Source organism: Pelodiscus sinensis, chromosome 1 (genome assembly GCF_052426305.1).
Source record: "Pelodiscus sinensis isolate ZL-2025 chromosome 1, ASM5242630v1, whole genome shotgun sequence".
Lineage (NCBI taxonomy): Eukaryota > Metazoa > Chordata > Testudines > Trionychidae > Pelodiscus > Pelodiscus sinensis.
In genome coordinates, this window is record NC_143052.1 from 11,451,509 (window position 1) to 11,464,810 (window position 13,302).

The 13,302-nt window shown below is 46.6% G+C and overlaps 1 protein-coding gene across 1 annotated transcript in view; it reads right to left on the reverse strand.

The window, feature by feature from the left end:
• Positions 1–1,814: 1,814 nt before the first annotated feature.
• Positions 1,815–13,302, reverse strand: part of ITIH5 (inter-alpha-trypsin inhibitor heavy chain 5) — a 68,400-nt gene continuing 56,912 nt past the window's right edge. Inside the window, exons 11-14 of the mRNA XM_006130631.5 lie at positions 13,226–13,276; positions 11,721–11,837; positions 7,100–7,477; positions 1,815–6,155 (exon numbers count right to left, since the gene is read on the reverse strand). Of these exons, the coding sequence (XP_006130693.3) occupies positions 5,857–6,155; positions 7,100–7,477; positions 11,721–11,837; positions 13,226–13,276 (845 nt within the window). The 3' untranslated portion in view covers positions 1,815–5,856. The remainder of the gene's footprint in view (positions 6,156–7,099; positions 7,478–11,720; positions 11,838–13,225; positions 13,277–13,302) is intronic.

Here is a 13,302-nt window from a genome sequence, read left to right on the forward strand (position 1 = left end):
TTCCACACATTCTTTCTCTCTAATTGGTGCGTGAAATTTCTTTGTAGAGGAATGGCTACTTTTAAATCCATCAGTGAGTGCCCAGGCAGGTTTAAATGTTCCTTTATAGGTTTATGTGTGTGTCCATTTCTGACATCTGATTTGTGTCCATTTATCCTTTGTTGTAGAGACTGTCCAGTTTGGCCAATATACATGGCAAAGGGGAATTGCTGGCACTTGATGGCATACTTTGTACATGGCAGGCTTGTATGCAGTAGATTTCCACCCCTGCTGTGGAAGCATAAGTAAGGATTTTGGAGCCTTTCTTAAAAGTGCTTTGCCCCAAGAGAGCATGAAAAGTTTTTAAATGCCCCTGCTTGAAAAGTACAATGCAGATACAACTCCTATGGATCACATAGCCCTGACCTGCATAGCTAAGTTGGAATCAAGGGGTTAAGAATGGAGCAATGGGAAGCTTTTTTTTAAATTTCCTATTAGCATGATTCAAATGACTCACTTTTTCCTGGTGAACTGTACTGCTCTTGGAACAAACCCTCATGAATTGGCCATTCAAATGGGCTTGGCCGGACCTGTGTTTGCATAGATGAATAGAATCAAAGTTTCACACCCACTCAGTGAGAAACTTGCATTTCGGTGGCAAAAAAGACACATTTCTGGGCTGCAGAAGGGCCTGGACCAGGACTTGACAAACATTTCATGAGGCTTGTTGAATAAGATGAGGTGAAAACAGCCAGTTCCCACCCATGTTCTCTTAAAATCCATGCTGATGGCAGGTAAGTTACCTGCCCCTAGCTTCAGCCAGGGGACTTCCCAGGATGTGCAGTGTCTCAGTTAGAAATCCTCCTGCTGCAGCTGGGTGTGTGCACTTGGGGTGCACCAGGGTACAGGTAGTAATTGTGGCAATTTTTAATGCGGGAGCCACTCTAAGATTTTGGTCAATGGCCAAGGGTTGCACTTTTCTATGGAGGGTATGAGGGGTCTGAGATGGAGTTGGGGTGCAGAAGGGAGCTTGGGGTAGGATTTAGGGGTACAGTAGGGGTGTGAGGTCTGAGGAGTTTAGGTGAAGGAGGGGGTTGTGATTTGGGGCAGGAGAGTGGGTGTAGAGTCTGTCAGGGAGTATGGGTGCAGGAGTGGATTCTGACCTGGGGGATTCAGAGGGTATGGGTTATGCCCTGGTCCAGGGGATAGGGGTGCAGCAGGGGGTGCAGGGTTGGGGATATGGATGCAGGAGAGGATTCTGGCCTGGGGAAGGAGTGGAGGAGGGGGTGCAGGTTTGGGAGGGAGTTGTGAATGGGGCAGTGGGGTTTGGGTGGTGCCCTGGGACAGGGAGCTGATATGCAGGAGGGGTTGGGGTGTCAGATGCAGGCTTTGGCCGGGGGGTGTTTACCGAGGCAGTTCAAAGTGGCTGACTGCTGGAGCCATGTGCCTCTCTGTGCCTCGTGCTGGATGAGGGTGGGGGGGGGGAGAACTTCACAAGCTGCCTCCGCCCCCAGCATAATCATCATAGCTCCCATTGGCTAGTTTCCACCCCAGTACAGCTGCTGCCTCCCCACCCCAACCGCACCCTGTGGCCTTGTTAGTACAGTATAGTTTTCTGGCCCAGAGGCTGCTATTGATTTTTAAGCATCTCCTCTGAGGTCACTTTGGGTTTCAAAGGCCATTCTAGTCAAGCACCTGGAATTTGATGCAGCTGGTTCTTCCGGGTGAAGGAGGCATGAGCATGTTCTTCTCCAACGTAAAACTCAAGCACAAATTGTAAACAGGTTCAGCCACATGCCTGCTGTTTCACCTCAAATGAAAACTGCACCTCCGTATTCACTGTAAAATACATTTATTGTGAAAAGTGACAACTGGACTCATTGACCAGATCTCATCTGCGCTGTGGCAGGTGCTCCCTGTACGTGTGGTGCTAGATGCCCTCCTTTTCATGTCAACTGCAGTAGTGGTTCTATAATGGTGTGGAGGAGATGTGTGCCGCACGCAAAGCTTTAGTGATACAGATTTATATACAGGGAGGGGGTATAAGAACGGCCATACTAGGTCAGACCAAAGATCCATCTAGCTCAGTGTTCTGTCTTCCAACGGTGGCTACTGCTAGGTGTCTCCAAAGGGAATAAACAGAACAAGCAATCATCAAATGATACCTCCCCGTCCCCCATTCCCAACCTCAGACAAAAAGAAGCGAGGGACAAAATTCCTACCCATCCTGGCTAATAGCCATTGATGCACCTATCCTCCATGAATTTATCTAGCTCTTTTTTGAAACCTATTAAATTCCTAGCCTTGACGATATCCTCTGGCAAGGAGTTCCACAGGTTGATTGTGTTGCATGAAGAAATACTTCCTTTGGTTTGTTTTAAACCTCCTACCTATTAATTTCATATGGTGACCCCTATTTCTTATGTACAATGGGAATGAAACCCTGCAGCTCTCCTAACAAAGCTGAACAGCACTGAGTAGAATACTCAAACCCTGCCTGTGAAGAGCTGAAATCTGGGTTGAGGAGGTGGAAAGTGTGAACCCAGGGAAGTCCCTTGGCCAGAACCACAGTCCAGAGGTGCCTGATGAGCTTGCTTGCTTCTATTAAAACAATCAAGCACGTGCAGGAGTTGGTCAGCTGCGGTTTGTCACCAGACAAAGCCAGGGTAAGCAGCCATTTTAACTGGCCCAACTTCCAACCCCTGCAAGATTCCCTCCCGTAAGCATTTCCTGGTCATAGGGGCCACAGTGGTGCTGGTTAAGCTTTGCCATGTTTAGCAATGGCCCGCTAAACAATGTTGTGCTTAATGCTTAGGAGAAAGGCAGGGGGTGGAGGCTGGGGTGGGTTAAAAAGGGCAGTTGCTTTGGGGCCTGGCAATTCAGAGCGGCCCAGGGCTCCCAGATGCCAATACTGTTACTATGGCAGCGGCAGTGCCTGGAGCACTGGGCCCTTAAAACATCACCAGAGCACCACCCCACATGCTCGGAGAGGTTCTGAGGGCTGCCTTGGGGGAGGGACACCATGCTCCAGGCAGTATGGAGGCTGTTTGCCCAGCCCTGCCCCTTCTGCCCAAGTCCCCACCCCTTCCAGAAGTGAGGAGCCAGACCCCCCCCCCCCACACACACACACATCTTGCCCAGGTGTTTTGAACCAGTGTAGCAAAGTCAGCCTCCATGAGCGAAACAAACTTCCCTGGGAAACACAGTTTTGCTGGTTTCATTATGTCTACACTATGGGCTTCTGCTGACGCAGCCATGTCAGTCCGGGATCACACTTCGCCACATCCCTGACAGAGCTATGCTGGCAGAAGGCTGTCGTGCAGCCGTTGCCTCAGATTCAAATTTCACTGCCAAGCGTTCACGTTGCAGGTACATTAGCTAGGCTTTATGTGGGAAGCTTTAATTGTATGTAGAACAGTCATTAAAACATGAGATTGAACGGAGCAATACTGCTAGCTCGAGGCTTTTCTACCATACCGCCTTCGGTAGTAATGGTGATTAGACACGGATGCTTTGGTCAAAGGATGCCCTAGATACTAGATGATTGTCATTTTTAAATAGACAAATACCAGCAAATGAGTGAGTCTACGTCTCCTGAGCTAAAGCAGGTCTCCAGTGCTCTCTGAACACCTGGGCTGTGTCTACACTGGGCCACTTATTCCAGAAAAGCAGCCGGTTTTCCGGAATAAGCTGCGAGCTGTCTACACTGGCCGCTTGCTTTTCCGGAAAAGCAACGACGCTCTACTGTACAAAATCAGCCGCTATTCCGGAAAAACTATTCTGCTCCCACTCGGGCATAAGTCCTTATTCCGGAACGCTGTTCCGGAAAAGGGCCAGTGTAGACAGCCCAGTAATCTTTTCCGGAAAAAAGCCCCGATCGCGAAAACGGTGATTGGGGCTCTTTTCCGGAAAAGCGCGTCTACATTGGCCACAGACACTTTTCCGGAAAAAGGGCTTTTCCGGAAAAGCAGCCTGCCAATGTAGACGCTCCTTTTCCAGAAAAACTGAAAACGGAATAGTATTCCGTTTTAAGCATTTCCGGAAAAAGGTGCCAGTGTAGACGTAGCCCTGGATGTAATTTGGCTGCGTAAGGTGCTATCCCACTTTGATCTCTTCCCTATAAGCAGATGGAAAGATCCCATAAAACTTAGTTCTAGCCTGCCAGGCGCATACGTCTTCATGTTTGCTGCCCTCCTCCTCTCTGGCAGACTTTTCAAATGGATGGTCACACAGGAGGCTGATGCTCAGCATTACTCAATGAGACCTTGTTTTAAAATAGACCAGTCTCTACCTTTTGGTTTGGCAAAGGCCTCTCGAGTGGCTGGCTCAGCTTTCACACAACGGCAACGGGAGTAGTTGTTTAGTGGCCCGTTCCACCACCTTGTTATGCCAAAAGCCTCCATTGCACAGAAGTAGAGACAAGTGTGTCAGATGATAAACATTTGGGCTGTGTCTACACTGGCTACTTATTCCGGAAAAGCAGCCGCTTTTCCGGAATAACTTGCCAGCTGTCTACACTGGCCACTTGCTTTTCCGGAAAAGCAATGACGATCTAATGTAAAATCGTCATTGTTTTTCCGGAAAAACTATGCTGCTCCCGTTCGGGCAAAAGTCCTTTTCCAGAAAAACTGTTCTGGAAAAGGGCCAGTGTAGACAGCACAGTAGTCTTTTCCGCAAAAAAGCCCCGATCGCGAAAATGACGATCGGGGCTTTTTTGCGGAAAAGCGCATCTACATTGGCCACAGACGCTTTTCCGGGAAAAGTGCTTTTCCGGAAAAGCATCCTGCCAATGTAGACGTGCTTTTTCCAGAAATACTTATAACGGAAAACTGTTCCGTTTTAAGCATTTCCGGAAAAGGGTGCCAGTGTAGACATAGCCTTGGGGATCAGGAATAAATAAAGGTCATTTTCCAGCCTACAGCTCATCCCCTTGAATATGGCCTCAGACTGTAAGAGTTATAATGGGATTTGTGTTTCTGGAAGAGAGCTGGGACCCGTTTTACGTTCAGTGGATTTGGAGCCTGCCTGAATGTTCCTATCCAAAGCATTTAACTAAGCGTCTATTACATAGAATGGGTGCGTAGTGCTATGATCAAGCAGATGTGGCCTGTGTTGGAGCCTCCTTCTTTTCTGAGGCAGGAGAGACCACGGATTGAGCCATGTAATAAGATGCTGTAAGGGGTGGGTTACATCACCGCTGTCACTGTTCCAGGCTGTCAGTGCTTTTTTTAGGAAGTGCCTGGACACTAACAGCGAGACGCCTTCTGAGGACATATACCACCAGTGTGCCTCTCTGGCAGCTAGCGGTACAGACTGACATGCTTCATACTGCAGCCCACACACGCATGGCTAGCCAAGAAACCAACGCCCATTGTGCTCACTGTGTCTGTGTTCAATTGGTTCATTGAGGCCCCCGGAACAGTGGGGCTTCCTTTAGGAATGTTCTCACTAAAAGCACCTCTGCCCCAGGGAATTTTCACAGCAGGTACCTGACCTCACGTTGTCCCACCAGAGGACGGGTTGTGTTTGTAATGTGTCACTCACCTCCTACTTTCTATGAGCAGCCAGACCCCGGAGGGCATTGCACAGAGATGTGGGGATTTATTTTTACACCTGCATCTTTCTGGACTGCTAAATTTGACATACCTGCCCCTCTCCTTTCCCTCCCACCAGGAGAGCACCTTCTCACAAGCCTTGCCCCCCTGCACGCAACACCGCAACCTGCCAGCACAGAAGAGGGGAAGCTGATTTCCAAAGGGAAAAGGTTGGTGTCTTTGGCACTAAAAAAAAAAAAAAAAGAAAGAAAGAACCACCTATGGCTGGAGGCACCTGCAGGGTTATTGTTGTTGAATCTGCTGATGCAACTAGTGTTCGTCCTTAAAGTCTGTTAGTCTTCCCAAAACTGGAGCCTGTGTCGAAGGGATGAGCAGCGAGATAATCCTTGTAGTCTCCATCGATCAATTTGTCTGCATTGTTCTTGGCAAACCAGCAATCAACCTCCTGCTCGCCATTGTAGATCTTCCTCTGCTTCCACATGACAGGAACCAGACGACCTTTCACCTTTAGCATGTTTGCAGCCCTCAGGTTTGGCGCCTCCGTTGAGTTCTGACTGACCAGCTGGGGACTTCCACCCAGAGAGTCCTGGATAAGTTTGACTTCATGGTACAAGAACTGACCTGCAAGGAAAGATGAAACTTACTCCTACATCAGCTGCCTTGTTTTGTGACAATCCGAAGGGGGCACCCTCTGAGTTTGATTTAGTGGGTCTTTACTAGACCCACTAAATCAAACTCCGGAAAATCAATTATGGAAGTCATCAAGACCCATTTAAAAACTCGAATTAAAGTACGTCGACTCCAGCTACATAATTAACATAGCTGGAATTCAGTGTCTTAATTCTACCTTCCCCTGTAGTGTAGACCTGGCCAAAGGTTCTGACAGATCCCAGCAATGGTGAAAGAAACTACACTCTACAATTCTTTTGTTAATCTCTCACCCATACGTGGGGAACTGGAACTAGAACTCTACTCCTTCTTCATCTCTAGCAACACAGGCCTCAGCCAGTTAAGCTTCTTTGCGCTGTTACTAGCAGAAAGCTTCCTCTGTCCCTTGGTGTTCTCCGCCCCCTTTTTTATACCCACAAAGCTCAAACGAAGAAGGGGAGGAGAGTGCCGTGATTAGGACACGAGCCCAGCACTCAGGACACCATTCTCTGTTCTGCCACAGGCTTTCTGTCTGACCTTGGGCATATCCCTTGTTGTCTGGGCCTCAGTTTCCCACTGAGCAACTTGTGCTTTCCTACTTCACAGAGGTGTTACGAAGATAAATACATTGAAATTTTGGAGATGCTCAGATACCATAGCAATGGGGCCATATAATTACAATCAATAGACATGTTTGGAGAACGTGGAAAACAGGCATGAGAATATGGAGGTTTCTGATTGCAGACAAGTTGCTTATGATTGAGTCAAGACAAGAGACCCACTTCTCAGCTGACCCATCCTAGACCTCTAAGGCTGTATCCCTCAAAACCCCTTGATAATAGTCTCTTCTCCCTTGTCACCCATCTAAGTCATAATCCGTTTGCAGTGGGTTACAGCTGAAAGAATGTGACACCTACCTAGAAGTCCATGGGAATGAGGGGAGAGCCCTTTACTGTTGGAAATGTAGAATCCAAGGTGATTCCTCTGGTAGGGAGCAGGGTTCTTGTACTGATGGATCAGGATGACGAAGCTGATGGTGCCTTGTATTGCCACGGTGACATTAGAATGGGCAAAGATAGACACCTCAAGGCCACTGTTCCCCACCACAGCACTCCGGTCACATGACAAAACGAGTCTTTCGCCATCATCCAGGATGACTTTGCTGGGGGTGATCTCGACGTAGGATCGCTCTGGCTTATTGCTGAGGATTGTGATGGTGCTGAAGTAGGTCCGTTGTTTCTTGTGGCCATTGGGAGGAGCTGGGGCTCCAATTAACTGCCCGTTGACAGTTACGCCTGTTAGAGAAAAGAACCGGTGGTTTATAATTTGAGCAAATAATCCCATCAGAGCTGTCCCATTGGATCACGCACAACGGAAACCTCCTTTTGAGTGGACACTGAAATATCGCTCATGCTGGATTCCTAATTCTACCAGCTACTCTCTTGTTCACAACAGGGCCAACATTTTCAAACTTGCCTGCCACATGTTGAACCCCTGACTCCATATTTAGACATCAAAGTTTGAAAACAGGGCCCGGAAGAGTAGCAGAGTTCTGACACGCTTGTCCTGGCTAGCGTGAGAGGGGATATTTCCTTTGAGCGCTGTTTGGTATGTGCAAACTGCAAACACCTAGGGGAGGCAGCCAATGGCTTGCTTTGACACATGCCACTTTCGGAAGCCATCTCTGAAACCTGCTCAGTCATGCGGAGTGTTAACCTGCCCGGGTCTCATCCCAGTTTGCACACGACCATGAGACAGAATTAATTCTGGTAAGAGAGGAATTGCATCTGGCCTAATGCCACTGCTCTGTGTGCATCTGTAGGCTGCAGTACACCTAATGCAGCAATGGTCAAAGGATCAGGTCTGACAGTCCGGAAGCTCTGCAAAGGCCTAATACAGGGGACAGCAGCAGAAGTGTAATGGACGCCATTTTGGCCAACATACCAGGCCCTAAGCCTGGAATCCCCATGCTAAAAGCACAGTTTGAGCTAAAGACACCTCTTTGGGACAGCACCAGACTCATCGTCTCCGTGCACTGGCACAAAGCTGCGTCTGAAACTCCAGTGGGTGACCCACGCTTCTCCCACTTGGCCCCTCAGTTCTGCACCAGAGAAGCCACCTGTCGGAGGCAGTGCTGAGTGTCTGGTCATTGAGGGGAACATTTCCCCCTGCCTAGAGACATCCTCCCCTCTGGTTGCTTTTCCCATGGCTCTGCCTCCTGGAGTGTAAGCAGCCAATCAGGGCAATTGGAGGAGGCACGCCGCACTCTCTCCCTCTCCCCTCAGGAACCAACATCGTTCTCATGGAGGGTGATGGTCAGAAAGAGCCTGGCAGCTCAAGGCAGCTCCACTCCCTTTTCTCCTTCTCTACCTGTGAGCAATGGGACAACTCTACACCTCGTGCCTTCCTGCACTTGGCCTGGGAAGGGGGCGTGAAGAGATGCAGGAGGCGCGGATCTGAGGTGAAGGTGAGGCCAGAACCGATGGAGGGTTGGGGGAACAGGCAAATGGGATGTCACCTTCATTTCTTGACAGATGCCACCCTCAGACATCATGACTAGCCCTGAGCCATCAGCGCAGAGATGAAAAGCTCCCTATCCCACGGTCACGGGGGAAACTCTCATTCCTTTCTCCATACGCTTCATGGCCTGTTTCAACAGAGGTGGCACTGTTCTCCCTCAAGTGCATTCTGCAGTCAAGCCACAAAAAATCAGCCAACATAGCCTGTGAAGGAAGCTGGTGGGTGACTGCCACAGGCGGGGTTCCTACTGAAGGAAGCAGGGGCTGGACACAGAGAGCCCAGGGAAGCTAGGCCAAAGCTACAGAAATGCCACATGAAATAGATTTCCAGTAGTTTTGATTTTAACTTATCAGACAGACGTTTGTTTTGTCGTTGGTTTTTATGTCCCTGCCCCCCAATGCACAGCTTTCCTGCTTTGTAAATAATCCTCTTACTAACCACGCTGCTTAGAAATTCCAAATGAGATCTGAATTTTGGGCAGCTGGGGGGGGGTCACACCTTAATCATTTGTGTTTTAGTTTTCTCAGGACGGATTCAGAAGTAAAAAAGTGCAATTATGATAGACTCTCCATTAACTGCCTCTGGGCTCAGGGACCGTTTTACCCCCAGGTAAATGTCCAGAACTTAGCACTGAGGGCCACCAGCACCCTATGTAAGCAGTATTCAGTTGAATTATAATAACGAGGTCAGATACAATATCTACCCCCTCGTTGCTGGACAAGACTCTACAATCTGATGGTTGCATTCAGTAACTCTACCACCAGCGGGCTACCAAAGCTTAATCAGTTAGGGTACATCTAGACTACACCTCTCTGTCGACAGAGAGATGTAGATTAGGCACATCAAATTGCTAATGAAGCAGGGATTTAAATATCCCGTGCTTCATTAGCATAAACATGGCTGCCGCTTTTTTTCAAAACTGAGATTTTTGAAAAAAACGGCAGTCTAGACGCAGATCTGTCAAAAGAAACCCCTTTTCGACAGATCCTGTAAACCTCATTTTTTTGAGGAATACAGGTTCTGTCGAAGGGGTTTATTTTTCGACAGATCTGCGTCTAGACTGCTGAGGTTTTTTGAAAAAGCTCCGTTTCGGAAAAAAGCGGCAGCCATGTTTATACTAATGAAGCTCAGGATATTTAAATCCCTGCTTCATTAGCAATTTCGATGTGCCTAATCTACATCTCTCTGTCGACAGAGAGGTGTAGTCTAGACACAGCCTTAGAGATTATGGTAGGGATCTGCCAAGGATCCCTTTCCTGTGTCTGCAGATTTCACTAATGGGGGGAGGTTGTTGGTTCATGAAAGTGCCTCATGTTTAGCATCTGAAACTCAAGATGGCCATTTATTTAGCTGTGCCTGCTCCAGCTGTAGTCAAATGCAGCCTACAGACCACATATATCCCACCTAATAGTGTTCATTCAGATCAGTTTTGCATTCTGAGTCCTCGTATTTCCATGGTCCTGATCTCTCTATTAAATAGATGGGAGTGAACATAAAAATGGCCATATTAAGTCAGACCAAAGGTCCATCTAGCCCAGTATCCTATCTTCTGACAGTGGCCAATGCCAAGTGCCCAAGAGGAAGTGAACAAGCAGTTATCAAATTATCCATCCCCTGTCGCCCATTCTTAGCTTCTGACAAACAGAGGCTGAGGACAATATCTCTGCCCATCCTGGCTAATAGCCACTGATGGACCTGTCCTCCATAAAGATATCTAGTTTTTTCTTTGAACCCTGTCAGAGTGTTGGCCCTCGCAATATCCTCTGGCAAGAAGTGCCACAGGTTGTGCATTCTATGAAGAAGTATTTTTTTAAATTTGTTTTAAACCTGCTACCTATTAATTTCATTTGGTGACCCTTAGTTCTTGTGTTCTAGGAAGGAGTAAATAACTCTCCTTTATTCACTTTCTCCATACCATCATGTTTTTATTGACCTCTATCCTACCCCTTCTTAGTTGCTTCTTTTCTGAGGAGAGAAGTCCCAGTCTTATTAATCTCTCTTCATATAGGACCCGTTCCAAACCCCTAATCATTTTTGTTACCCTTTTCTGAACTTTTTCTAATTCTAGTATATATTTTTTGAGATGAGGTGACCAAATCTGCACACAGTATTCAAGATGTGGGCATATCATGGATTTATATAGCGGCAATAAGATATTCTCCATCTTATTAACTATCCCTTTCTTAATCATTCCAAACATTCTGTTTGCTTTTTTGACTGCCGCTGCACATTGAGTGGATGTTTTCAGAGAACTATCCACAGTGACTCCAAGATCTTTCTCTTGAGTGGAAACAGCTAATTTAGTCCCCATCATTTTATTCATATAGTTGGGATTATGTTTTCCAATGTGCATTACTTTGCATTTATCAATATTGAATTTCATCTGCCATTTTTGTTGCCTGGTCACCTAGTTTTGTGAGATCTTTTTGAAGCTCTTCAAAGTTTGCTTTGGTTTTAACTATCCTGAGCAGTTTTGTATCATCTGCAAATTTTGCCACCTCGCTTTTTACCCTTTTCTTCAGATCATTTATGAATATGTTGAATAGGATTTCTCCCGGTACGGATCCGTGGGGGACACCACTAGTTACCTCTCTGCATTCTGAAAGCTGACCATTTATTCCTACCCTTTGTTTCCTACCTTTTAACCAATCCTTGAGAGGACCTTCCCTCTTATCTCATGGCAGCTTACTTTGCAGTGGTGGCAATCTGTTTCATTTCACATGACGTAGTCGCAGCATCTGGTCCCCAGTCAATGGAATCCTCATTTGGGCAAAGCGTGGGCACCCTTTAGCATTTTCTGCATGTGATTGGTGCTAAGCATAGACTGATTCTGAGATCTCACGTGCCTCCATATGTAAAATAGCGGCAGTGCCTTCCTCTCTCTCTCTGGCTGGTTGTCAGTTTAATGCATAAAGCACCTTCTTGCTAAGTATTCTCACTGTAGGACTGATATCCGCAGCTCACCTGTCCCCAATGCAGCTGCTGGGATCGCCCCAACAGGATTCCCTACGATCTTACCAGAGTTATTATGATCGGAGACCAGTCTGAGAATATCCCCTGGTTGCCCATCGATATTAAAGCAGACAGCTAGCTTGCTGGAGGGGAAATCAATGACAAAGTGAGGGTCTCCATCGGCTGAGAAGACAGGAAAAGGAGAATGAAGGTAAGAGACGATCATAGAATACCAGCTGCAGAATCTCACAGAACAGATCTCACAGAGCCTCATCTCTCTTTTCCTCAAGAGCTACAGGAACATTTTTGAAGAGTGTAGGGATAGCTGGTTCCCCGTCTCTCTCCCCCACATATACACATACAGAATGTTTTGAGTGTTTGGTGAAAAATCAACCCCCCCAAAAAATTTCATTTCTGAACTGCTGTTATGGTGCTTCATGGGAGTTGTAGTTCAGATGCCTCTTGTTCCCATTACCCTCTATAGGCCAGGTTCCCTGGCTGAACTACATCTCCCATGAGGCACCATAATCTCCCATATTGGTGAATGGCTTCCATGCAACATGGCAACTGCGTAGGCATGGTGCCTCATGGGAGATGTGATCCTGGCCCATAGAGAATAATGGGTGAGTGGGCTCCCCCCCCCCCCCACCATGACAACTCCCAAAGGCAGCCCCTAAGAATGGCAACATTGCATTTTTCAACTGAAAATATTTTGGGTTCTGTGTGTTCATTTTTTTTAATGAAAAATCAAAATATTTCATGGGAGTTAACTGCTTCTTGTTTAGTCAACCATGCCCCATTTTCCATCAATAAACAGTTGAGGGACAATTTTTGACCAGCCCTAGGGTAAGCATCAACATTAGGCACAATGAATGTTAAACAGTTCAGTCTGGGCAAGTCCTCTTGTCCATCATATTTATTTGATGCAATAGCAGTTAGATTTCTCACACCTCAGCAAGTAACCCACTCTTGCAGCCCCAGCTGGTAGACCACAGCCTTACAGAGGCTAGCCTGAGCCATGAACTTCAGAGGTAGGTATGATCTTCTTCAGTGTCTAATGAAATCAAGATCTAGGCTCTGGGTCTAGGCCTTTTTAATATTTAAAAGGATGATCAAAAAACAATTTAAAATAATGTGAAAACTTTTTGACATATTTTAACTAGCTTTTAAAATGTCAGCAACTTTATTTTGAAAATTAAGTTACTGTGACCAGCTATAATATTGAAATAAAGGGGTAATATATATGTAATATAAAGGGGAAATAATATTGATGGGTACTTTATGACTCCTCAAAGGAACTAGCTGTTTTGAATACTGCACTATGTCATCCTAATATACCACCGCACAATGCTGCCTCGTTAGTTCTTTCTCTAACTTTTAGCAATTCCCGATCCTCTCTCTTTTTTTTTCTTTTTTCTTCCACATGACTGTTTTAATGAGATGAATCAGATCTTTGCTGATTTTCTCCAGGCAGGTGTAGGCCACAGGTACTAAAAATTGTGGCTTTGGTAAACCGAGTATTGTTTATCTTCAGTTACGCAGTACATAGAACTGGGAAATAAGACACTGACCTGAAGTTTTGGATATTTTAATTCTTTGTTTGTCTTGTAGCTTGGATAAACCTAGAAGTGGGGAAAAGAAAGTAGCC